Source organism: Arvicola amphibius, chromosome 12 (genome assembly GCF_903992535.2).
Source record: "Arvicola amphibius chromosome 12, mArvAmp1.2, whole genome shotgun sequence".
Taxonomy (NCBI): Eukaryota; Metazoa; Chordata; class Mammalia; order Rodentia; family Cricetidae; genus Arvicola; species Arvicola amphibius.
In genome coordinates this window covers 137,895-163,927 of record NC_052058.2, presented here as the reverse complement: position 1 = coordinate 163,927, position 26,033 = coordinate 137,895, and the positions used below count along the sequence as shown (strand labels likewise).

The 26,033-nt window shown below is 37.4% G+C and overlaps 1 protein-coding gene across 1 annotated transcript in view; it reads right to left on the bottom strand.

The window, feature by feature from the left end:
* The window catches only part of Cr2 (complement C3d receptor 2), a 30,809-nt gene extending 12,014 nt beyond the window's left edge, over nucleotides 1-18,795 (bottom strand). Inside the window, exons 1-17 of the mRNA XM_038348624.1 lie at nucleotides 18,738-18,795; nucleotides 14,096-14,275; nucleotides 12,041-12,140; nucleotides 11,405-11,490; nucleotides 10,483-10,881; nucleotides 8,903-9,079; nucleotides 8,715-8,817; nucleotides 8,004-8,089; nucleotides 6,486-6,878; nucleotides 4,717-4,905; nucleotides 4,537-4,636; nucleotides 3,808-3,890; nucleotides 2,796-3,203; nucleotides 1,784-1,960; nucleotides 1,619-1,709; nucleotides 1,255-1,331; nucleotides 42-449 (exon numbers count right to left, since the gene is read on the bottom strand). Of these exons, the coding sequence (XP_038204552.1) occupies nucleotides 42-449; nucleotides 1,255-1,331; nucleotides 1,619-1,709; nucleotides 1,784-1,960; nucleotides 2,796-3,203; nucleotides 3,808-3,890; nucleotides 4,537-4,636; nucleotides 4,717-4,905; nucleotides 6,486-6,878; nucleotides 8,004-8,089; nucleotides 8,715-8,817; nucleotides 8,903-9,079; nucleotides 10,483-10,881; nucleotides 11,405-11,490; nucleotides 12,041-12,140; nucleotides 14,096-14,275; nucleotides 18,738-18,795 (3,115 nt within the window). The remainder of the gene's footprint in view (nucleotides 1-41; nucleotides 450-1,254; nucleotides 1,332-1,618; nucleotides 1,710-1,783; nucleotides 1,961-2,795; nucleotides 3,204-3,807; nucleotides 3,891-4,536; nucleotides 4,637-4,716; nucleotides 4,906-6,485; nucleotides 6,879-8,003; nucleotides 8,090-8,714; nucleotides 8,818-8,902; nucleotides 9,080-10,482; nucleotides 10,882-11,404; nucleotides 11,491-12,040; nucleotides 12,141-14,095; nucleotides 14,276-18,737) is intronic.
* Between the last annotated feature and the right edge of the window lie 7,238 nt (nucleotides 18,796-26,033).

Here is a 26,033-nt window from a genome sequence, read left to right as displayed (position 1 = left end):
TATAATGCCATTTAAAATTCCCATTGGGTTTGGCTTTTTACCTTTTTCACAAAGTGGTTTTTCAGGATCCCAGGTATTATTGGCTTTACAGCGAATCTGACTACTTCCATTCAAAATGTATCCATTGTTACACTTAAACGTCACACTATCATTGTAGAAATATGGGGCTCCTTTGCCAGGCAGCTTATATCCATTTTCCACATGGACATCTGAGCACTGAACAACAGGGAGGGAAAGTTTACAGAGAGGAGCAGGGCCACTCCAGAAGCCTCTTCCTCTGCTTCCACTTGTACAGTGGATGGTGCGTTCCCCAATGAGGTTGAATTGCACTCCTTCCTCTGGCCCGGGATAACACGTGTAGGTGACCACAGTTCCATATGGGACATCTTCTGAGGAACTCCCTGTATGTGTCCCATTGTGGATAATAGGAGGTGGTGGACAGGTAATTTCTGGAGACATAAAAAGATACTGTAGACATCTGAACCAGGTTTAGAAGTGCAACAGTTATGACCATGTTTCTATGAAGGGTGTGGATGAATGCTCATGCTATGAGCTATATTAAACATTATTGTATATCTAAAATTTGATTTTTATGAAAATAAGATTGGTATTGAAAAAGGAATTTGCGTTAGTAAGACACAATTTTCACTAATTAAATTAATAATTATTTTATCACAGTCAATATGAGAATAAAATGTACAAGTGACAGAATCACACTTTTGGAGGATATTTTGTTACAATAGCTATATGGTTGACTAAGGATAATTATTGTTGGTTGAGCATCTGCTTACAATAGGAATTTTCATCATCCAGAAAGTAGGTACAGTACCATTTTATTCTAATAACCCAAACCTGTGGTTTAGTGGAACTTTTACAGATGAGACTAGAGTTTCTACAATTCATATATGTTGCCAAAGGTCATACAGGTATTAGACAGTAGGAACAGATCTGAGTTCATACTGGACATCAATCTCCTAATCTCATCACTAAACCTTGATGTAACCCAAAGTAGGGTAGTGACTCAGATAGTTATCACTCTCTATATTCTGATAATCGTAAACCACAACATAAACTTGGTAACTAAGTACATGGAATTTGACTGATTAAAGTAGAAGGAGGTGAGAGAAGAAAGATGGCAAAATAAATAGCCATAAAACTTGACAAAATAGTGTGCTGATTCCAGTAACATAGTCTAAAATAGGGCACTCATCTATCTTATATCACCTTAAGTTCTTTGTCAATGTTGTTACTCACCTTTACAAAGACGAATCTCTAAAAACCAAGGAATTGTACCTTGGCACAGCTGATAAGCACTCTCACTTAACTGGGACCTGGAGACAAAGAGTCGTATCATTTGCCCATGTCATTACCAATAAGCTAAGCAAGCACTATGGGCTCCAGAGGCAGACTGATCTATTTTAGGACAAAATGCAACAGAAAAAAACAATATAGCCTACCACCGTCCATTCATTGTATAGTTCCCACCCATGGAAAAGCATTGTGATAAATACCCATGAGCACATGACAAAGGAAGACCTTTAAGGCGAACTCTTACACACAGTTTTCAGTGGGTACTGATAAGACACACCTCATTCAGGATGAGACATTCTTCACTCACCCTTCTTCACAAGAAGAATTAACAGCTTCCCTAATAAACTGATTCTGAGGCCTCTTAAAGAGATGTGGTCCTACTGGTTTACATTCTGCAACTAAGAAAAAAGATAAAAATGAGTAACAACACAAGACAATCTTAGGCTAAATATCTGTAGTTGTAGTGTAATACCTTTGCACTGGGGGGCAATGGGTCTCCATTTTCCCTCAGGAGTACAGTGTATAGTATCCTCTCCCACCAGTAAATAGCCAGGGTCACAGCTATATCTTATAGACGTTCCAGGATCAAAGTTGAGGAAGTGCCTATCTTCTTTTTGACCATTGATGATTTTAGGAGGAGCTGGACATTCTAAAGGAAAAACAGATACAATGAAACAATTTTAGAGTAAAAAATAGAAACTGAGCCAAAGAAGTCAAAATTAATAGAACCCCATTCTCATGGCAGCTGTCTGGAACAGTCCTTGAGTAATTTCAGGTATCATTTCCTCAATCATATTTTCTTTTCTGTACTCAGGCTGCCTGCTATAACTCATTTCCTGTACCCCAGTCAATCCACTCTTTTTTTCTTCCTTTCACTTCTTTTTTAAAAAGAGATAGGATTTTACTGTGTACCCCAGGTTGATTTCAAATTCACAACCTTCCTGTATCAGTCTCCCTGGTTGCAGCATTTTTGACATGTGCCATTACACTAGCTTTTCCCTTCTGAAGGAATTATCTTAGAAGAAGACTTTATGGAAGATTTTAATATACCTGCAGGTGGAAGCTTTGGTAACTTCCCTTTAAAAAATTACTGTTAAAGCCAGGTGGAGGTGGTGCATGCCTTTAATCCCAGGACTTGGGAGACATAGGCAGGTGGATTTCTGTCAGTTTGAGGCTAGCCTGGTCTACAAGAGCTAATTCCAGGATAGGCTTTAAAGCTATAGAGAAAACCTGTCTCAAAAAATCAGGAAAAAATACTGTTAAGACAAACAAGTATTTTTGCTCTTGTATTTCTTAAAGAAATGAACAACTTAGTAAACTTTAGTGTATTTCCATAGAGGCGAGGGAGGGCTAAGAAAGACTTCCTTGTTATTTATATCCACTATTGTGTGACTGAATGTATAGGGACTACAAAGGGCCCTGTGTAAAGTCCATAGGCCCTTCCTCTAAATTTTTGAAATGATTCATCTTCTGATAGCACCCACCTTTTTCACATACTGGTACTGATGGTTCCCATGTACCCTGGGCGTTGCATCGAATTCTCTTGCTGCCCTTCAAGTTAAAGCCAGATTCACAAGACAATGTCACAGTGTCATTATAGGAATATTTATCTTTCAAAATAGATAAAATTTGACCTCTATCTATCTGGGGTTTTAGACATTGAACTGCAGAAGTCGAAAGTTCACAACGTGGAGCAGGGCCACTCCAGATCCCACTCTTCTTGCTGTCGCTGGTACAATAGATAGTCTTCTCTCCAATAAGAATGAAGTTCACTCCTCTCTCTGGGCTTGGGTCACAGGTGTAGGTAACTGTGCTTCCATATGATACATTTGCTGAAAAGCTGCCTGTATGTCTTCCATTAAGAACAGGTGGAGGTGGGGGGCAGAGAATTTCTAGAGAAGATAAAGGACAGTGATTTCTGCATCTGCAATGAGTCATTCAGTCAACTAATGCAATATAATTATAATGTGATTTTAAAACTTTATTTTTGAGTATGTCTCCATTGCTTATTTCTTCATTCTAGTTACCAAATACACAATCTTCTTTACGTGCATGGCTCAAATTCCCTTACTAAGAACATGAGTCTTTGAGAGAAAGAAAAGTTGCTCGCTTCATTTGACTTAAGGAAACAGTAAAAAGGTAATCGAAGGGTGTATGTAACCCAGACCTTTAAGATTTCTAGTCTTGTTTTGTTTTATTTTGCTCCCCCTCTCCTTTTCTCCCTCTCTTCTTCCTTCCTTCCTTCCTTCCTTCCTTCCTTCCTTCCTTCCTTCCTTCCTTCCTTCCTTCCTTTTCTTCCTTCCTTCTTTCCTTCCTTCCTTCCTTCCTTCATTCCTTCATTCCTTCCTTCCTTTCTCTCTTTCACACACATACAGACACACACTCTCTCACACACACACACGCTTATAGGAAAAAGTGTATGCTTATAGGAAAGCCAAGGATGCATTGTGTGTGAACCCCTATATTTCCTTACCAAACCACCATTGTCTTACCTACCTTTACATACTGGCTTCTTGGTCCAAATGGCTTTCTGTTCAACAATTACACACTGACTAGAAGGTTGTCCTTGTAATTGGTATCTGGAGACAGGTTGAAATTTAGTACTATTAGGCAGTTTGTGTTGAAAAACTAGTAAGCTTGACTTTAAATCTACCACAGGTCCATTTAATCTGTACAGTTACCCATTTATTAGTCTCTTGCATTACCTCAATCCAGATTATTCCTGAATAACATCTAGGCTCATTCACATTCCTTCTCCTGACTTTATAGTGCTGTGGGACAATTCTGTATTCTGTCAATTATGTTTTAAATAAATGTTGATTGGCCAGTAACCACGCAGGAAGTATAGGTGGGGCAATCAGACAGGAAATAGAGGCAGGGTAATGAGAACAGGCCAATTCTGGGAAGAGGAAAGCTCATTCCTCTGCAGTCCTGCCCAGACACAGAAGAAGGAAGTTGTGACTGCCTCACTGAAAAATGTACCGAGCCATGTGGCTAACATAGACAAGAACAATAGGTTAATATAAGTTATAAGAGTTAATAAAAGCCTGAGCTAATGGGCCAATCAGTAGATTAATGTAGACCTCTGTGTGATTTTTCTTTGGGACTTAACGATTACAGGAACCAGACAGCCAAAGATACACAGAAACCTCAGACAACATTATGGTTCACAGCAGGCACATATAATCCAAGGCATTAAATTTTACAGACCCTCCTGTTACTCACCCTTCATTACAGGAGAAGTGCACAGTTTTGCCAACCTGAAGATCTATAGGTTCTTTTATCTGTCCATTGGGAAACTGGCCTGGAGGTTCACATTTGGCCTCTAGGAAAGAATGGCAAGAATAAGAAGTAAGTCTTGGCAAATATCAGGTCAGTCCCCAGTAGATAGTACATTTAAGATACCTTTGCATGTGGGGAAGGCACCATCCCAGTCTCCCGAAGATAAGCATTTAATTGTCTTTTGTCCATTAAGCAAATAACCAGAATCACAACTGAATGTCACAGACAACCCTGGAACAAACTTGGTAACATGCTCTTCTGTATGGTGTCCATTTTCGATCTTGGGAAGTGATGAGCACACTGGAGGGAAATCTTTATATATACACAAAGGAGAAAAGGCCATCAGATAATATATACTTATGAATCTAGATACCAGCTTAGGACACAGATCTAAATAAATGGCATGCAATCTTTGGTGACCAGTCACCATTAGTTTTCAACTCAATCCCAACCAGATATGGCTTGTTTCCTTTTATGCAAACAATTGCAATTTTGGGAGGATATGGTCTCACTAAGCAACTCTGGCTGTCCTGGAACTCTCTGTGTAAATCAGACTATCTTCGACCTCACAAAGATGCACCTCCCTCTGCCTCCCAACTGTGGAGATTAAAGGTATGTACCATTACACCCAGCTTTATTGTTCTATTTTCATCTTTAGTTATATTTTTGCCTTGAGAAAAATTTCAATTGCTAGAAGGCTCATTTTTATTCATCTTTAAGCCTATCATTCAGAGGATTGCCCTAATAAACATTACTAATATAATTTATCATTATCTTACATATAACATATATATATATAAATATGTACATTATGTATAACACATACTATTCTAATTTCTTTTTATTACTTGATAAAAATATTAGAATTTTTCCATTTGAATATGTATAGGTTCACCTATATCTTTAAGGTTTTTTCATAGACAATCCATTTTGATGTTACTGCTAATCAACCTATTGATATGTAAGTAAGATAAATATAATTTGTGGTACTTGGGATTGAACTAGGCAAGCACTCTGCCATTGAGTTACACCCACAATCCCTTTAGTTACTTTTTATTTTGTGACAAGATTTAGCTAAGTTGCCCAGGCTGGCTTTAAAAACAGAGTGTAAGCCGGGTGGTGGTGGTGCACACCTTTAAACCCAGCCCTTGGGAGACAGAGGCAGGCTGAGCTCTGTGATTTCAAGGCCAGCCTGGTCTACAAGAGCTAGTTCTAGGACAGGCTCCTGTCTCAAAAACAAAAATAAAAACAAAAAATTGCAGTGTGGCCCAGGCAGGTCATGGACTCGTAATCTCTTACTTCAGCCTCCTGTGAAGCTGAGATTGCAGCTGTGCTCCCAAGTCAGAGTGGATCATATTTATAATAGTGCCTCCTAAATTCTATAATCTATTTAGAATTTGTTAATATTGTTCTTTATTAAAATGTTTTGATAGTATAATTTTGTCAAATACTGACAATTTCTATGCCCACAGAACTAAACTTAAGAATTAGATTCATTAACAATATAAACTAGAGGAAACAAGAATGAAACATCACAGCAATCTCTATTTTTAAAGTTGGTTGATTTGAAATGCTAGAGCCCAGGAGATGGTGTGAGTAGAGAGTAGATCTCTTGTGAACATGTTTGCAGAGGCACCCCAGCATTGGGGATGGGCTCCCAAAAGCCAGCTCAAGCTCCAGGGACAAGACCTGTACAATTCAGCCTTTGGGAGCATGCAACAAAATGATCTGCCCATAAGTGGAAGATCCTTGTCTTCAGTGAGGTTCCACTTCCATACTCAACACTCTTACAGGTTGGCAGGTCTCAGGCCTTGATGAAGCTTCATTTCCACACTCAATGCTCACAACTGGTAAACCCCGGGCCCTTGACTAAGTTTTATTTCTATACTTACTGCTCTCACAGACTGGCAGTGGTGTTGGTCCCCACATATTATTTGCTTGGCACCAGACTGTTTTGTTTCCTTTCATGGTGAAGTTGGCTTTACAGGTAAATGTCACAGAATCACCATGTTTGAATGGTGGTGGTTTAGATTGTTTACTTTTGAATCCCCCTAGTACGCTGGGCTCTGAACAAGCAGAATCTTTATTCCATTTTTCACATACAGGAGGAGTTTTGTCCCAAGCGGCCTTCACTTGATCTTTACTTTTACAAAACATAGTCTTTTCTCCAATGAGGCGGTAGTTAGGTAAACAAGTGTACCGCACAACAGTGTCAATAGGTATGGGAAGAGAATAGTAGAGTTTTCGAGCATTTTTGACTTCAGGAGGAGGGTCACAAGAAATCTCTGAAAAGTAGAAGAGACCAGATGAGTATGTTAATCATTAAAAAAAAGTAAAAGCTCCAAGTATAGGTCAAATCACTTTTCAAGAAATATTCTTAGAAATTGAATGCTTGGTTATGACTTTACTTATAGAGTTTTCATTTCTAAATGCTTATTTTCTTCTTTCTTGATCCTTGTCAAAGAAATTAATATGAATCACTCTAACCAGACAACAAAGAAATAGAGAAAATAGAAAAAAATCTATCTAATCTGTACTTTCAGTGATTTTTGTAAAATATTTTTTACTCTAAATACTTTTAATAAACAAAAAGGCTAACTTAAAATATGTTAATGACATGCTAATTGCTTGTAGGCAGTCAATGTGGGCTGATTTGGGCTTAATAGCCCTGATTTCAAATCCTCACTGTCATTCAATAGCTGTATGACCTTAGGCAAGTCGTACCCTCCCCTAGCCTCAGTTTCCCAGTCTATAGTTCAGGCTACATAAGGTATGATAAGAATATAGAGAGACAAAAGCATGTGAAATGGGCAGATACAGTACCTAAAGTACACTACTTATTCAGTGCCTATTTGAAATACACAGACAGCTTGCAAGTGGCATAGTTGCATGAGACACTGTTACTGAAGACACGGTAGCCTCATTACAAGTCATTTGTAACATCTTAATCCCAGATACCTTTGAGAAAACCATTTGAGTATTGAGTTCATATTCTTTATATATCCTTAAAGGTATTAGCTGCTAACAGCTACTATGACATATATACATCATAGTTGTATATGAATTGTTGTAGAATTAATTTCCACTAATGTCCACTTGACCCTTGATGGAGCTCTTGAGTACAAGAAATGACATATGGAGGCACAACCAGAGTTTTAGTACACTAGAAAGTCCTATGCTTAGTTTTGTTACAGGCAACTTTTCAAAGCCTTTGTTTACTTTGTTTTCAGAATCACAATTTAACATGTTAACATGTGAACGAATTTAATACTTTTCCCTGCATTTTTTAAAAAAGTGGCAAATATCTATTTAAAGTACATAGTTGGGTGAGGTGTTTTATTTGATAACTGCATGGGAATACAGAATCAAAAGACGAGATCCACATTTGATTATGTTTATTTTCTACTCACGTTCACAGACAGGAAACTTATTGTTCCAGATTACTGTCTCTCCTTCTGGGACACACTGACTAGAAGATTTGCCATTTAACTGGAACCTTAAACAATAAGGAGCAGCAAATCATCACTAGAACAACCCATCTTTCAATTGTACCAAGTGAATCACTTCTTTCAAGTATTTGTAGGATGGTATGCATTTTAAAAAATTATGACTTAAGAAAAAGCACATAGTTACTTGTGAATCTGCTCCACCAAACAATAAATCAATAATGGATTAAAACATACTAAAAATGCGTCTCTTCTTTAGAATTCTCCCTCTCCTCTTTAGCATCCACGTGTCAAGATTATCTAGATCATTTTGAGGAAAACAGTCTCAATTCCTATAGAGAAAATAGCAAAGACCTTGTTACCCATGCTTATTTCAATGAGTATCACTAAGTCCAAAGTTTTCATTCATTCTCCATAACAGGAGTCTTAATTTGTGAACCACAACTTTGAATTTTCAGATGATGAAATGACATTTCTTACTTTTGCTGGTCAAGCACAAAATATACACACTTGAAGAAAAGAAAAAGGAATTGGTTAATGACAGAGTTCTTAGTCAGGAAATGTCAAGAAAAGGAAAGAAAAAATAAGACAGTAAAAGCTTAACTAACTTTAGAATTCATATTTTGAAATCATTATGGGAAACCATCAGGGCAGGACCTATCACTTCACACTCACCCTTTATCACAAACAAAGAAAACCTCTGCCCCAAGTTGGAGATTAGAAGGAAGAAACACACGGCCATTGATAAGTTGGTTTGGAATGTCATCACATGATTTCACTAGGAAAAAAAAGAGAGAGAGCTTGCACACGAAGAGTCAGGAAACAGTTGAGTTTCCTTTGAATAGAGCAGAGTGGCTAGGCACCTTCACATGTTGGGGCTGCATGGCTCCAGGTTCCAAAGGATGTACACTGGACCAGGTTAGTTCCAACAAGATTATAGCCAGGTTCGCAGGTATATGACACTTCCTGGCCAACAGAAAAGAATTCCTTATCTTTTTCGTTATAATCACCGTGGTGGATATTTTCAGGTGGTAGACATCCTGAGGAAAGAATAGGACCAGAAAGTCCTTTTATTTCTGCAATAAGAACTTTATTCTTTATAACTTGCATCTAGCTGTCTTGTGCTTAGTTGGGTGGAATAAAGGTGTTCATAGCAACTCTCCCATACTAAGGCAGAGAAGTAGGGTCATAGAGTGGGCTTAATGTGCCTTTTTCTGCCCAGATGTGAAAAGCCATATGTCTATCTGCTCTCTCTTTCTTGATCCATGCCAGTGAATATTAGTGTTACTCATTTTCATTAAACAATCTGAGATAGCCTTCCATCAACAGGCTAGAAAAGAAACCAAACTTTTATAACAGAAATTATCCCCACCCAAATCTGCCACATTCTTTTAATTTCAAAAACAAGGCTTCTGAGGCTTCTGAATTTTGTTGCCAGGCTTTTAGAAATGCAGACAGTTTATATTAGGAGTAGAAGGTGAGAATGGGGGCCACAGGCTCAAGATAACTACCAGCTTTCTTCCACAAAACTTATTTTCATTATCAAGATGGATATATACAAAATTTTGAATCAAATTCTTCTTATTCAATTCCATCTTTCAATATGGCCAATATAATTGAGAATTTATCCTCATTTAAATAAAATATAACTATCTAAAACTCTAATGATGAACTTTTGTACTGGGTTTTAAAATTACTTTTATTCTTCAAAAGATGTAATCGTACATATTTATGAGAAACCAGGTGATGCTCAGATAAATATATTGTGTAATATGAAAATAAGGGTAAACATCTGTCTTCTAAAACTTATTTCTTTGCAAGTGAAAACTTTCACAATCCTTTATTCTAGATTTTAAAATACATATGAAAAGATACAATAAACAGTGGTAATTCTGCTGTTTATAGGACACTGGAACGTATTTCCCTATCTAATCTGACTTTTGTCTTTATTCTTAACAGCATTTGATATATTGTGCAATGGAGGAGTCTTTATATGTGTAGAAATTGATTCAGGCCCTCATGCTTGTGTGTGTGTATGTGTATGTATGTGGGAGTATACACTGATACATATGCATATAGAGGAGATTATCTTATTTTATGAGACAAGCGAACTGGCTCACCAGCTAAGCTAGCCTGGCTGCTTGTCAGCAAGCCCTAGGGATCTGTCTGTCTCTGCCTCTCAGATTCTGGGATTATAAGCATGTGCCACTACACAAGGCTTTTTAATATATAGGTTTTGTTTATTAAGCTCAAGCCTTCACATTTGTACAACAAGCACTTTATACACTGAGCCAACTCCCCAGTTCTATATTTTTTTGATGAGTCATTATAAAGTGAAGTCATATATAATTGTGGTTTGATTTGAGTTTCCTTGATGATTAGTAACGTTAAACATTTTGCAAATATCTGTTGTCCAGATATCCAAAGTTTCAGCCCAACTTACCCCTGAAGCATGTTGGCAGCGGAGGGCTCCATTTGCGGTTTGGCTGGCACCACACTATACTGCTGCCTTTCATAGTAAAGCCAGACTTGCACTTAAACATTACTGTGTCATTTAAGAAGAAGGAACGTTTAAATCCAGACTCCACTTCTCCATTTTCAATTTGTGGCAGTGGGCACTTGACTATAGGAATACACTGCGGGGGTGGACTGTTCCAGATGCCAACTTGATTGTCTTTGCTGGTGCAATGTATTGACTCCTTACCCACCAGGTCAAACAGTTTTTCCCCATTTTTTCCAACATGGCAATGATACTTTACTACCATTCCATAGAAAAAGGTGTCTCTACTGCTTCTGTAAAAGTCCCCGTTCACAATGGCTGGAGGTGACTCACAAGGAATAGCTTTTGAAGGGAAGTAGTTAAGAAAAGAGAGAAGGCATTGAAATGTTATATTTTCTGAAAATTCAGTCTTCATTTTCATAAACCAAACTAAAACTTTATCTACATCTTATTTTTAATAATGAGATTCTGTATTCTGATTAAATAAAAATAAGTCAGAAAGGAAAATACATGGAACTGGCTGATTAAAAAGTTAAAAAGCTATGAGGCCAGACAGAGTACAGACTCTGTTACTAGAGACTTCTTGGGGTGATCTAATTTTACTTGGTTGCATTTGTCATGTGTAAACTCATGCATATTTTAAATGTAAGAACCTATTCACCACTAAATAACATCATAAAAACATTAATGGAATAGTGTGATAGAATTAGAGATCATGGAAGAATAGCAGCCAGAGCAGTGTCTATAACAACCCAAACCGAGTGAAATGTCTCAGACACTCATTTTTATGCACAGATGCCCAGTTTCCCTTTAGAAAGGGATAAGAAAATTTGGTAGTATGCCGTAAAAAGATCATTTTACTCACATTCACAAGTAGGGCTGTCATTATCCCAAATTAGACTATTGTCTGAGACAATACATGTAGCAGATGAGTCACCAATGAGTCGATATCTGGAGGCAAAGAGGTGCTTGATCACATCCAGGTCTCACTTAACACTTTAGAAAAGCCTAATTTTTTTCCACTTCCAGAATGAGAAAAGGGTAGAATAACATGTTTGATATGGTGAAATAGTGATAAAGTAGAGCTTCTTTAATAGGTTCAACATTATAGCCAAATGAAGTCTGACTTCCTTGTCAATAGCACTGGAGACTTAAAACTGAAGCAAGGTAGCTCCATCTTCTTTCTTTCTAAGGATCCCCTTAACTGAGCAACACTGAAATGTCATTTCTACAGCAGGCCAAGGAGACCGTGCTTTTTTGTGGTTTTTCGAGACAGGGTTTCTCTGCAGCTTTAGAGCCTGTCCTGGAACTAGCTCTTGTAGACCAGGCTGGTCTCGAACTCACAGAGATCTGCCTGCCTCTGCCTCCCGAGTGCTGGGATTAAAGGCGTGCGCCACCACCGCCCGGCTCGTGCTTTTGTTTTTATTCATATTAAAGGGCTTCTGGTTAGAAATATTATTTCTGTATCCATATACCCTGAAGAGGCTTCCTGCCTACTCACCCTGTATTACAAGAATATGTAATTGTTGACCCAAACTTGATACCCATACTTATATTCACAGAGCCATGGAGGAGGTCTCCAGGAGTTGTACATGATCTACCTACAAGGGAAACAAAACAGGATTTGGGACTGGGATGGAGAAAACTTTATGCATTTTCTATTAAATTCCCTGACTGGACTTGCTGATGGTTCTGCGTATATTTTCTCAAAGCAATTTTTGAGATTTGTAAAATGTGCGCTTTCTCAAGGAGCAGTCAGTTTTGGAACACTGTTCAAACCCTATTGTCCATATTTCTGTGTATGAAAGAAAACTTTATTTGTGGTCAACTCTATATTAAAAACTGTGTTCTCATTATTAAAATCTTAGCTAAGGGCATCATTTACCAAGTCTACTGTATTAAAAGCCTACAGACTTTTAACTCATCCTCTAATACTTCAGTTCAATTAGTTACAAAATTTAAGGGTCTGGATTCCAGAATATCTCCAAAACCACTTACTTTGGCATTTTTATTGTTTTACTGTATTGCTGAGTGGCAAAATTCACCTTTCTAGTGTTGGCCACTCTTGATCTAGTATTTCTTCCATAACATGGTATGAGTTTCTTTCTTTCTTTCTTTCTTTCTTTCTTTCTTTCTTTCTTTCTTTCTTCCTTCCTTCCTTCCTTCCTTCCTTCCTTCCTTCCTCCCTCCCTCCCTCCCTCCCTCCCTCCCTCCCTTCCTCCCTCCCTTCCTTCCTTCCCTCTTTTCTTTTTCTTAAACATTTATTTAATTATTGTGTATAGGGGCTGGAGAGATGGCTCAGAGGTTAAGAGCATTGACTGCTCTTCCAAAGGTCCTGAGTTCAATCCCCAGCAACCAGATGGTGGCTCACAACCATCTGTAATGGGGTCTTGTGCCCTCTTCTGGCCTGCAGGCATACACACAGACAGAATATTGTATACATAATAAATAAATAAATATTTTAAAAATAATTATTGTGTATACAGTATTCTGCCTGTATGTATACCTGCAGGCCAGAAGAGGGCACCAGATCTCATTCTAGATGGTTGTGAGCTATCATCTGGTTGCGGGGAATTGAACTCAGGACCTTTAGAAGAGCAGGCAGTGCTCTTAACCACTAAGCCATCTCTCTAGCCCAAATTTCTTCTTTTATATATAATATAATTAATATAATCTTTATAATAATAAATATAATACAAATAAATATAAATATATCATACTTCCCACTCAAAAATTTATGATGGATTACCATTATTCACAGGAAAAAGTATACAATCTTGGAGTTTATATGCACTCAAACCATACTGATCTTTTTCCAATTTTTCCAAAGATATCATTTCTGCTGGGTGATGGTGGTGCACACCTTTAATCCCAGCACTTGGGAAAAAGAAGTAGGCAGAGCTCTGTGAGTTTGAGGCCAGTCTGGTCTACAAGAGCTAGTTCCAGGACAGCTAGGACTGTTACACAAAAAACAAACAAGCAAAAAAACCAAAATATCAAAGATACCATTTCCTCCCAAGTTCTGTCCAGAAGGCCTCAATCTCCCTAATTCTCTTAGACAGCATTTATTTTCCTATGGTTGAATAGCAGTTTACCTCTACTATTAAACAACATCATTCAGCCTGGAGATAGAGTGCTTGCCTTGCCTGAACAATGCCTTGTGTTCAATCCTCAGTTATATATTATATATGTGTAATTTGTGTTGTCCCTTATACAATCCATTGTCTACTGCTTCACTCATGTTAGGTAATAAAAAAATCTCTTGAATTAAATGTGGTAAGAATAAGATGAAACTAATATTATTTTGTATAACTAACCTTTAATCTCTAACGCAATGTAAAAATCATCAAATGATGTCAGGAAGATGATGTTAAACCATGGTGATGACTTAAACCCTAGTGTTCAGAAAATTTAGGAGTTAAAGGAAACAAAGAAGCTGGGATCACACCTTTGTTTGCCATGACAAACTAATTTACTTGTCTTTTTTCTGGAAAATGACATACTATCCTGTACAGATAAAATGATAAAGACAAACATGGCTTGTAGGAATACTCACGATTACAGAACTGCTGAGCATCTGACCACTTGGAGTTCTTTAAGCAGGTGATTAAGAATGGCTTCCCACTATACCCAGGGAGGCATTTGTATTTCCAAGTTGTGTCAACAGCAAACTCAGATTTATCACTCTCAATAATAGGTTTAGCAAAAGTATACCTTGGCAGCGACTTACACTGACCTAGAAAGGACCACAGAAATGTCAAATCTGAGAAAGGCTAAAGTGTCTCTGCTTCTCTCCTGTCACCAATTATTCTAACAAATTTGATCTTTAGAAGTATTCTTGTTTGGAGCAATATTATCTATGAAAATAATTCTAGTATGGATAGACACAGAGAAATTCAGAGATTCAAAAGCTTTTATGATGGAGGAGGGTCATCTGTCTATGTGTTACTTTCATTGGCTAATAAAGACACTGCTTTGGCCCTTTAATAGGACAGAAAATTAGGTAGGCAGAATATACAGAACAGAATTGTGGGAGAAAGAAAGCAGAGTCAGGCAGACACCTCAGGCAGACGCCATGCCTCTCCTCTCAGAGACGGACGCAGGTTAAGATCTCTCCTGGTAAGCCACCCCTCGTGGTGCTACACATATTACTAAATATGGGTTAAAACAAGATGCGAAAATTAGTCAATAAGAGGCTAGAACTAATGGGCCAGACAGTGTTTAAAAGAATACAGTTTCCATGTATTATTTTGGGTAAAGCTAGCCAGGTGGCAGGATGTAGCCCGCTGCTCCTTCTACACTTTTAAAGCAGAGCAGAAAAATAGTATCTGGAGAACTTTCTTCATAAAATTCCATCACTTTACAATTTTACAATTTAAAACTGTGGGTGGATTGTTTGTTTTTTTAATACAGTGAAGTCAGGAAAGATAAGAAAAGCATGTAGAACTTCAATAATGAATATATAGAACTTAATATATAACACAAAACTCAGAAAACAATAGAGGAAAATGAAGGAGGAATGTTGCAAGATATCAGCATAGGAAAGCACTTTTAAATAAGGGTCCAGTTGCTTAGGAAATAGTGCCAACAATTGACAAATGAGACTTAATGAGTGTATAAAGCATCTGCACAGCAAAAAAAGGTGAAGAGATCATCCACAAAATGGGAGAATATCTTTTCTAACTAGATAGCTGATTAATATCCAGAAAATAAAAGGAAATAAAAGCATAAGCACCAAAATCCCTCATTTACAAGTGAACTAATGGAGTGAACATAGGATTCTCAAATGAAGTATAAAATGTTCAATAAATATGAAAAATGTGTTAAACCTCACTAATCATCAGAAAAATGAAAATAAAAACCACATTAAGGTTCCATCTTTCACTAGTAAGAATGACAGTCATGAAGAAAATAAGTAACAACAAATGCTGGAAAGGATATATACAAAAAGTAACACTTTTACATTGCTGATGATTGTAAACTAGTCCAGCCACTGTAAAAATCTGTCTGGAGATTTCTCAACAAAATAATAGTAAATAGTACTTAATAATAACAAAAATGGGTCTACCACATGATCCTGCGCTTTTGTCAATATTTACACAGAAGAGTCCAAGTCAGCATTCCAGATACACTTGCACATCAATGCTTATTGTAGTACTATTCTCAGTGGCTAAGTTATGGAACCAACCTAGGTGCCCAGCAATAGAATAGATTAAGAAAATGTACATATACACAATGGGACCTTTTCAGCTATCAAGAATGAAGTTATATTGTTTGTAAGAAGATGAATGTAACCAGAGATAATAATATCAAGTGAATTAAGTCAGATTTAGAAAAAACAGGTATCTCTTTTTTTTCTCTCTCATATATATTTGAACATAGATACAAACTGTCTGGAAGAACAAAAGGTACTAATGGGAGGGGAGAAGATTAAGAAGGAGGGGGTGGTCATTGGATATCCTCAAAGTACATTATATACTTGAATGAGACTGGCCTTATATAACCTTATGTAATAAGATAACCTTATGTAATAAAATAGTAATAAAATAACGAATCTATATACTTTTTGGTGGGGTTGAAGGGAAGTTATGTCAGCTATTTGTACCAACTATTTTTCTTATCATTGTGACCAAATACTTGACAGATACAACTTAAGGGAGGGGGGATTAGTTGGCTTATAGTCCAGGGGATACCATCCATTATGATGAGGAAGGCATATGACTGGAGCAGCTTGGTTTTTAGGGGAAGAAAACTTCAAAAGGTGCTGGTTACATGATACCAGTCAGGAAGCAGAAAGTTTAGCTGGAAGTGGGCAGGAGATATAACCTCCAAGGTCTACTCTCCAGATAGATCTATGGCCTTCTAAAGGTTATACAGGACAGCTGTAGACTGACAGTTCAAATACATGAGCTTATGGGAGACACATTACATTCAAACAATAATAGGTACAAAAAATAAAAAAATTCTCTGGTTTTATAATAAAAACCAAAAATATACCAGTAAAAATATCTTTAAAAGTGTTTTAAGATTTTATTTTTTATTTCACATCTAACAGTGTTTTACCTACATGTATGTATGTACACTATATATTATCAGTGACTGCAAAGTCCTTAAGACAGTTATGCATCCCCTAGAACTGGAGTTACAGGTGATTATGAGGCACCAAGTGGGTGCTGGAAACCAAACCTTGTCCTCTGCAAGAACAGCAAGTGCTCTAACTACTGAGCCATCTCTCCAACCTTACAAGTAAAAATCTTATAAATAAAAGCTTTTAGCATAGGATACTAAATTATCATACAGATCTTATAAAATCAAATTTACTTTAATTGATTTATATGTGATACCACTTCTACCAGTTACTCTAATTAGATAATAATGTGTGATAATTAAATGTAAATAAGGACAAAGCTAAATTATCTTCCACAATATGGGAAACCACTTACATTCATAAGATTCAATCAGTGGTACCAATACAGACCAAGAGGAATACAAGATCTGGAAACTACAAAGGAAAAGGGAACTTTATAATGTAACTTTCCATGTCAAAAAGAGGCAAGAATTTTTCTTTCTGAGTGAGGATTAATGGAAGTCTCATCTCTAGTAAAGAGACTTTGGACTTTTATTGAAACTACCCATCTCCCAGGCTACAGTACAGAATCTCCAAAGACTGGATTCTCCTCCAAACAGAAAAGTAAAGGAGCAGGTGACATGTCTTACTGGCTAAAGACACTGCTGTCAAACCTGACTGACCAATTGAGTTTAATCCCTGGAGCCACAGGTGAAAGGAGAGAGCTAACTCTTGTAAATAGTCCCTGACCTCCAAACACATGCCATTGATTGCACACCCCCTACTAAACAAACAAATAAATACATGTAATAATTTTTCAAATTGCATGATATGGGTTTTCTTAAAAGTCCCTGTTCCCTCTTTACCTCTTTCTAGCATCAGGAGTGAAGATTAACACAGAAAATGTTTCTGGAGGACAGGGTGCAATTAACTATTTAGATCTAAGGGGCTTTACAAAGGATGATTTAGAAATCCTTTGGAAGTAGATGGAGGATTTCTGAATGGGATGAATATAAATCCGAAAAGCTGGTGAGAAATCAGGAAGGGGGTGGGAGACCATTATTGAGAATTATCATCAAATGCCTTAACACTCTGAATATCTAATGGCTGAGTTTTTTAAATGAGAGTCATGTATGTTAAGGAAAGTATGGTACTAAGCATAAAACATTCATCATTGAACATGAAACGAGGTCCAGTCATCCCTAGAATTTGTTTTCCAGCAGAAGTTGTACCAGAACTAAAGCAAATACATTAGTTCTGCGTTTTGACTAGATTCACCATTAACTGCTAATTGCTACACTTAGTAAGTGTCAACAATCAAGTACCGTGACCTAATTTCCCCAGCAGCTCATGATTTCTCACAGCTCTGTGGGATGGTAGCACAGTTCATTTCTAACTCCATTGCTTATGTGAGAGACTGAGGGTTGGGGCTCTAACCGACTTTCTAACATTTACCCAGCTTTGATATTTGCTTATAGTAAATATCTTATAACCTATGAATATATTCACTACGATCATAAATTATATTACGACTTGCCAAAATTCACCCAGCTATTGAGGTTGTCTTATAACCTATGTCTTTAAGTACTATAGTACTTTAAAAGCAAGCCAATCTGTGAACCAAAAACAATCAAAAAACAAAAACTGTTATAGAGAACATTGAAGGAGAACCTATGTAAGCATACACTGTTACAGAAGTCACAGTCTTAAATATCCTATCAAAGTCAAACAAAATCTGGGACCCATAATGAAGAATCAGGTATTATTCTTTAAGAAAAGCAGGGACTCAACGACCCTTCCATGGCTAGAGAGGATTTCTGCATGCACAGAAGCACAGCACTTGGCTGAATTCTCAAGAGGCTGGGAGCCTGAGAGAGAGAGAACCACCAAACAGCGGCAGCAGTAATTCAAAAGCGCCCACGCGTGGCTCAGGTTTCAGTGGTGGTGGTCCAGTTCCCAGAAGAGGTGGGGCCATTCTGCTGCAGAGACTGAGTCTCCAAAGTTGTCAGGGACAGACAAGTATCCAGAAGGGCCCCCATATCCCTGGTTTGGTCTCTAACCTTTGTGTAGGCGCAGAAAATTTTCTAGCCCTGAAGGAGTTCCCTCGTCTGCACTCCCGTGCCCAGCTCACCAAGAACTCCTGGCGCGACGAAAGTGAAGAAAACCCAGAGCGAACCCAAGGCTCCCATGCCACCGCAGCGGCCCATCAGAAGGTTGCTTTCTGAGTGTTCTGAGTCTCCAGCAAGGATAGGGGGATTTGGCTAAGTGCCGGCAGCGTCTGGCTGTGAGCTGTGGGGAAGGACCCTTAAATAGCGTCTGCTCCGCGCTGGGTACTGAAGACGTGTGGAGCACATCTGCAGGTGGCCAGGGGCGGAAGAGGCAGGGAGGGCGGCCCCGGATAAATCTGCTTTTGGCTCAAACTGAGTCCTGCTCAGCGCCTGGCTTGCCTACTTTTTGTTGACTGTGCAACCACGTACATTAACCTTTTCTCTGCCCACATCTGAAACATTACACAAAATAATACTCATTTCTACTAATCTACAATATTCGTATGCTGTGTCAATTTACAGTATTATATTCAATAAACCTGTTTTGCATTTTGTTCCAGTAAATTCATTTCCAAACTCAATTAATAGTCAACTCTCAGTTTGAGAAAACAACCTAAAGTGGCTTACTTAAAGTGCAAATTCAGGAATTACACTGCCTGGTATTGCAGTCTTTTTACTCTAGTGTAAGTAGTGAAAATTTTAATCTCTTTATATCTATAAAGGGGTTTCCTAAAGGGTAATATTTTAGAAATTTTGTCTCTCTGTCGGTAAAAAAGTATATAAAAGTATATATCTTTGACTATGTAATTATCTTATGTCATTGCTACATTTGATATTTTAATAAATTATAGGCATTTATCTCTCCTTTATTTTAATGTGTATTTCTTAAAAAATAAGGGCATGTTTCCACAATTATAGTACAATGATCAATTGCAAGACACCAATATTGGTACATTTCTATTTTATAATTTTTACTGTATTCAAATTTTGATGATTACATCAATAGTCTGTAATTGCAAAATAAGAACAACAAAACTATCCACCCTTTAGGATCATATATTTGATTCTTGGGTCTCTTTTTCTTTAATTTGAAAAAAATCTCCTAGAGTATTTTGTGTGCGTGTGTGTGGTGTTATATGTGATTGTATGTGTTCACGTGTTTGCACATGTGCATAAAGATGTATGTGGAGACTAGAGGCTAATGTCAATGTTTTTCTTATCTGCTTTCCACTCTCTTATTTGAGGCAAGGTCTCTCTCTGAACCCCAAACTGGCAGATTATGCTAGTCTGGCTGCTTAGCAGGTTCCATTTGTCTGTTTCCGCCTCCCTTGTGCTAGGATACAGGTATACTTGGTGTAGCTTTTTACCTGGATTCTGGAAATTTGAACTCAAACCCTGGTGCTGGTATGACAAACATTTTACTGACCGAGTCCACCCCAATTCCTGGACCTGGAACTTTGTTGTTCTCTCATTGTTTGTCTTTGATATCTTTGAAGTAATTATTTTTCTAGAATGGTACTCAAAGTATTTGTCTATTATACAGTATGATAATAAATTACCCTATGATTAGTAGTGGCTTAAAGTGAGACTTAATAGTACCTTTTAGGTTCTGAGTCGTAATTTGGGGGAATTTAGCTGGACTGGACATCTTCTCCAATACTGTGGTAAAAATGATAGCTGGAACTGCAGCTATCTGGTTGAATGGGACAGGAAAAGCACACAGAAGATGCACAGTCAGTGGCTGTTGCCTGGATTCCTCGTTTCTTCATCATGAGTATGTGGAAAATGGACTGTTGGGTTATAGGGGTTGAAACTTCTTCCATTATGAGAGACAGCTAACTTATTTCAGATCGAGAAGGACAAAAGCCAGAATGTCTTTCATGATTCTCAGAAGTCATAACATTTTTTCAGAACAAAGATCAATGTTTTCAGTCACTATGCATGGAAGGGGCTCCTGGGAGACAAAGATGAAGAGGGACCATCCTGGAGACTGGTTGCCAACATCACTCAGTTTGGTTTTATATAATGTTTCTTCACAATTGGATGGGAATTTTGCATTTTTTGGCAGAGATATCAGAGGGTGGATGCTCTCGCTTGTCTGTATGCACACGTTACCTGATGGTTTTATTGGTAGTGGTCACTTTTATCATATACACAGGTCTTTGCAGTTAAGTAATTATTATTTCCTTATTATTGACAAGTATTTTGGGGGAGGAATCTTTCAAAACTATATAAATACTTCATTTAAAAACCAAAATTTCACCTGCTAATTTTTGCTTATTAATGATTTTTTTATCTTACTCAATTACTACTTTATGACTCCTGCATGATAGTCAGCCATTACATTTATATTCATTAATTGATATTCCACTGAAAAAACTTTCTCATCTATTCATTTATTCATTAATTTTTCTATATAAAATCACCATGGAACCAGTGTCTATATCAATATGAAATTACTTATTTAGTGAGCCACCATCTTTTATTGAAGTTATTTAATTCATAAATTGTACCTGACTAGCCCTGTAAGAGATCTCAAAATAGTCCCTGTTTCTCTTTTGTCCAATTCTTATAAATTTTTGAATACTTCAGTTTGTGATTTTCTAGATCCACCACTGTAATTTCCTCTTTCTCTAAGGAATATTGGCTCTTCTTGTTTTTAAAATCAGTGTACACGTTTTCATTTTGCTCTTATTGTCATGGCTAGACTCTAAACCGAACACTGCATTCATTGTTAGTGGAGTGCAACTGTTTCTTTACCTTCTCTGCAGACAAAATGAGAAAAAGTGGGCATGAAGCTGGAGTCTAGTCCTATGTCTCTGTAAACTTTTTCCTTCTTTACATCTGCCATTGATCTACACTATGTCTTCTAATTCCAGTCTCTGACTATAGATTTCCCCATCTTTCCTTCTATCTTATTTGTAACTCTGTCCTCCAAAGGCAAATCACTTAGTTCCACAATATATTTATTTATTTGTTCTACAGAAAAATAGGTTTAAGAGTTGCTAAATTTATCATGGTAAAATAAAACCTGGAAAATTTTAAAGTTTTATTTTGTTTGTGCCCTGAAAGCATAGAAACCAAATCACAGTATTCTCCTCCATTCCGGAATATAGATGAACCCTAAACTGCTTAGGTTAAGTAGCCTTCTCCAGTGTGATTATGTTAATAATTTAGATTGGCTTATTTTCCTTTGTATTACATTTTAGTTTGTATCTCATCATATTTACTTAGAAAACACATAGTTTTAAATATCAAAACTGTTCAAAATGCTATTGCTTAGGTTTATAACCCTAACCTCCATTATTTGTTTCAACTACAGAGAATAGGAAGCATGGGGTGGGAGTGGGGGAGAGGGTGGAAGGGGAGAAGGGAAAAAGGAAAGGGAGTGGGAAAAATGTATAGCTCAATAAAAAAAGTTTTAAAAATTTGTGTCAATATTCATTCTATTGTAGAACTCTGACCTTTAGACATAACATGACTGCTGCTTTTAAAAAATCACAACATCTGTATTTATACATAGGAATCTCATAAACATGCAAAATCCCACTCCTCTGTGAGAATATGCAAATGGTAAACATTTGCTAATAAGGAAGAGTTTTTTTCTCCACTGTATGTTGCCTGTGCTCCTGTCAGGAACAACATTTAAACATATTTGTTCACCAAGTTAGACTTATTTGCAATCTTTCATGGATCATAGCATTGATTGATACCCTATACAGGATGAAAAGTATTTGTTCATGTCTTCTTAAGAAAAGTAAACACAACAGGTAGCATATAAATTGGGTCTGTAAAACACTCAGGTGGGGATAAAGAAAGGGAAGGCAGATGATGAAGTCTATCTTCGTCCCTGCAAAACAAAAGTGAAAGAATATGTCAAGAAAGAGTCTCTAGGGGAAGGAAATTTGACGGGAAGCTGAATCTAATGCTCATGAACCTTCAGAAGGCTTTAAAGTTTGAATAACAGTTCAATAAAGGTGAAGAAAAGGTGTGAGTGTTTCATATTATGCCCTCTGTGAAGATGAGGATGAGAGCCTTCCCAGACATTCCGCTAAAGGAGTAGCCAAGTTTCTCACAACTGAGGGCCAGACAAGGGACCTTGAGGTCCTCTGTGAAAGTGTAAAATACTTGTACATTAGCGGATGTGGAAACTGAGTGTACATTGATTATGACAACTCCTAAAGCATTGGAACAATGAACAGTAGTGGATGGGCACAGAGATAGAACAGTCAAAATAAAAAGGGCATTGCTTGCCCCAAGGGAGGTGATCATCTTCCTTAGAGCATACTGTGAACATTTTTCTCTGTCCAGAAAGTATACTGGAGATGGATATACTGATAAGACATCTTCTACATACCATGTTTGGAGAGTTTCTCCTGGGGATAAGAATTTCAAATTAGTCATGTGTGGCTGGGTGAATTGAGTGTCTGAAGGGAGGTAAATAACAATACAGGTGTCATGAGAAATATGAAGTTACAGAAATCATCAAACAATTAGAAAAGGTTGATATTATTTGTCCTGCTTGAACCCCTTTCACAAACCTTATGGGGTCAGTAAATAAACTAGGTGATTCTTGAAAAATGGCCATGGATTAGAGACAGCTAAATGAAGTTGTGCCTCTCATCCATTCTAGTACTCAACACTGGTCTTTTACAAAAAGAAATGCAGGTAATGGGACACTTCCATGTTGCATTGGACAATGTTAATATTATTTTTTTATTCCTTTCACATGTCCAAGCTTGGAATAGATAGCAGCTCACTTTCCTCAAGTTCATCTTCAGGGTCCTACTGTTTGTCATGGGCATTGTTTTGTTATCCTGCAAGTCCTGTAAACGACTTCAATATATAGCTTATACAAGTTTATATAATGGCATCCTTTCAGGGTCTTCAAAATTTAGAAAAGTACCTTAAAGATACACAAATGTACCTACAGAAGTGAGGATAGGAAGTCAGTCTATACAAGGTGTGAGGGTCATGCACAGTTGTGAAATTCTTTGGAGTATGATGGTCAGGTAAGTTGTGTCTAACACCTGACAAGTTTGTTGAAACAAATTTACATCAGCCTGTGCAGTGGCTGTGAATGCAAAACACCTGCAGGTATTTTGGGGGATTTCTAGAGGAACTGCTTCATTGTCACAGCCATGTTGTTTTAAATGCCCATCCTTTGTATAATTTTATGAGGAGTCCCACATGGGATACAGACTGTACATATCAAGAGGCTTTGGAGAAAGCTAGACTCCTTGGAGAACAGACTAATTTGTATGCCTCGGTACTTTTGATGATAAATTTATGATGCAAGTTAACAGAAGCTCAAAGAATTGCATCTAGAACCTAGATAGAAAAACCAAGTAAACAACTTCTATAGAATATTAATCCTAGTCACAGAAAGAGATAGACGCTCAGATATCACAATAGGACAACAATTATTAGCACTATACAAGGCATTTCAATAGACAGAATCCATTGTAGATTCAATTTCAGTAATGGTTAAAATAGCATATCCAATTTTGGGCCAGACTTAATTCTGTGATAGCATAGAATCAAACTCTGCAAAAATGGCATGCATATTTATAGCAATGTGGTTTGGTGTTGGTGAGTGCTACAGCCAATGCCATACAGGCTGTGCTGTGATCAGTGTCCTTTCAAGTTGCTGAGACCCCTAGAATTAATGAAACCAAAACCCAAGCCACACAAAGTACTGTATGGAATTCTGGCCATGTCTATTATTCCCTGGTGCACTGATGGTAACATGAAGGGCACCAGACAAGAAGGAATGGTGACACCAATACAAATGAATACAGATACCGTATAGTTTACCTTCTAGCTGTTCTAAATGACATACTGATTTAATACCGTTTGCTGTTTGCTGTTTTCTTTCTTCCCTAACAGAGGTAGGCAGATAGACAGGGAGTTTTGGAGAACACTTGGAATAAACATACTGGAATCTTGGAAAAGGGAGCTCTTCTCAGGCCCAGAGTTTGCTTTTAGCCAAACACATGCAACACATGATAATTTATAAATATACTTTGCACCATATTCTTCACAGTATAGCTCCCTTTAAATTTACCATGCTCCTGTTACTTGCTGCAAGTAGGCCCGATTAAGCACATTGTTCATGAAACTACACTTGATGGACTCATTTCTTTGGTCTGCTCTTATCCCATCTGGGTGCTCCAGGAAAAAACAATCATGCAACACATTTCTATGAAGAATAAATAAGAGCACCTTTGTCCACTGAGTCTTGTGTTACTTTTTTTTATTAAATAGTATTTTACTAATTCATTGAGATTTTCACACAATATAGTTTGATCATATTTATCCCTTCCTCCAGCTCATCCAGATTCATCATTACATCCTTACCAACCAACTTCATGTTCCAAAAAGAAGCCCAGTTTTTACAACCCAAATATTCTTGGGTGGCTAGCACTCCCTGGAGTGTGGTCAACCCTTAAAGAAAACTGATGCTCCTTCTTTCAAGGGCTTGAATTGCCTATGTATCACCAAGAACACAGATAGGGGGTGGGCATACTGCTTGGCCAACAGCCCACAGATTGCTTTAACATAAATAAACCATTTTCTTCAATACTTAGTTTTTCCTAGTCAAATATTTTGAAATTCAGTTGGGGGTTCCTGTCATTACACGAATATGGGATATCTACAATACTTTACTATCTAAGCCCATGACTTGCAATGTGGGTATGCTGCAAACAACATAAAAGTTAACAATTAAAATAAACTTATAAAGACTTCTTGTAAAAGCATTTTTCTCAGTTAGCTTAAAGAGCGAAGAGGAACTGCTTATTTTAGGTGATTTCCATTCTGTCATGTGGGGTACAGAATGTTGATCCCTTAAGAGTGAAAGAAGTTCATTCATATCATTAAAAAAGGTTCTTTCCTTTTTGGAAATTAGAATTAATGTGGTATTAAATGAGAAGAATCAGAGTCTAGACTATGGTTATGATTTTTCTTTTCCCCTCTCCCAACCCATCTGTTGGTGGATGGGTATTTAAATAAATACCTTCTAAAAGTACCACAGGATACTTAAATTTCTTCAATTTTGATTTTTATTTATGTGTATGCATGTAAATTTATGGCGTGTGTGGGTGGTTGTGTGTGTGTATGTGTGCACGCGCATGTGTGTAAGTGCACAACCATGTGCCCACAAATGCTAGAAAGGGGAACTGGATTCTAGAACTTTAGTTAAAGGAAGTTGTAAGTCAGGCAATGTGGAAAGCAAACTTGGGCACTCTGGGAAAGCAGCAAGTGCTCTTGGCCATGAAACCATCTCTCCAGCCCTACCTCAGAATACTTCTATCTGAACTATATATGAAAATGCTCAAACATATATTGCAGCCTTGAAACAAGATGCTGGTGGTGGT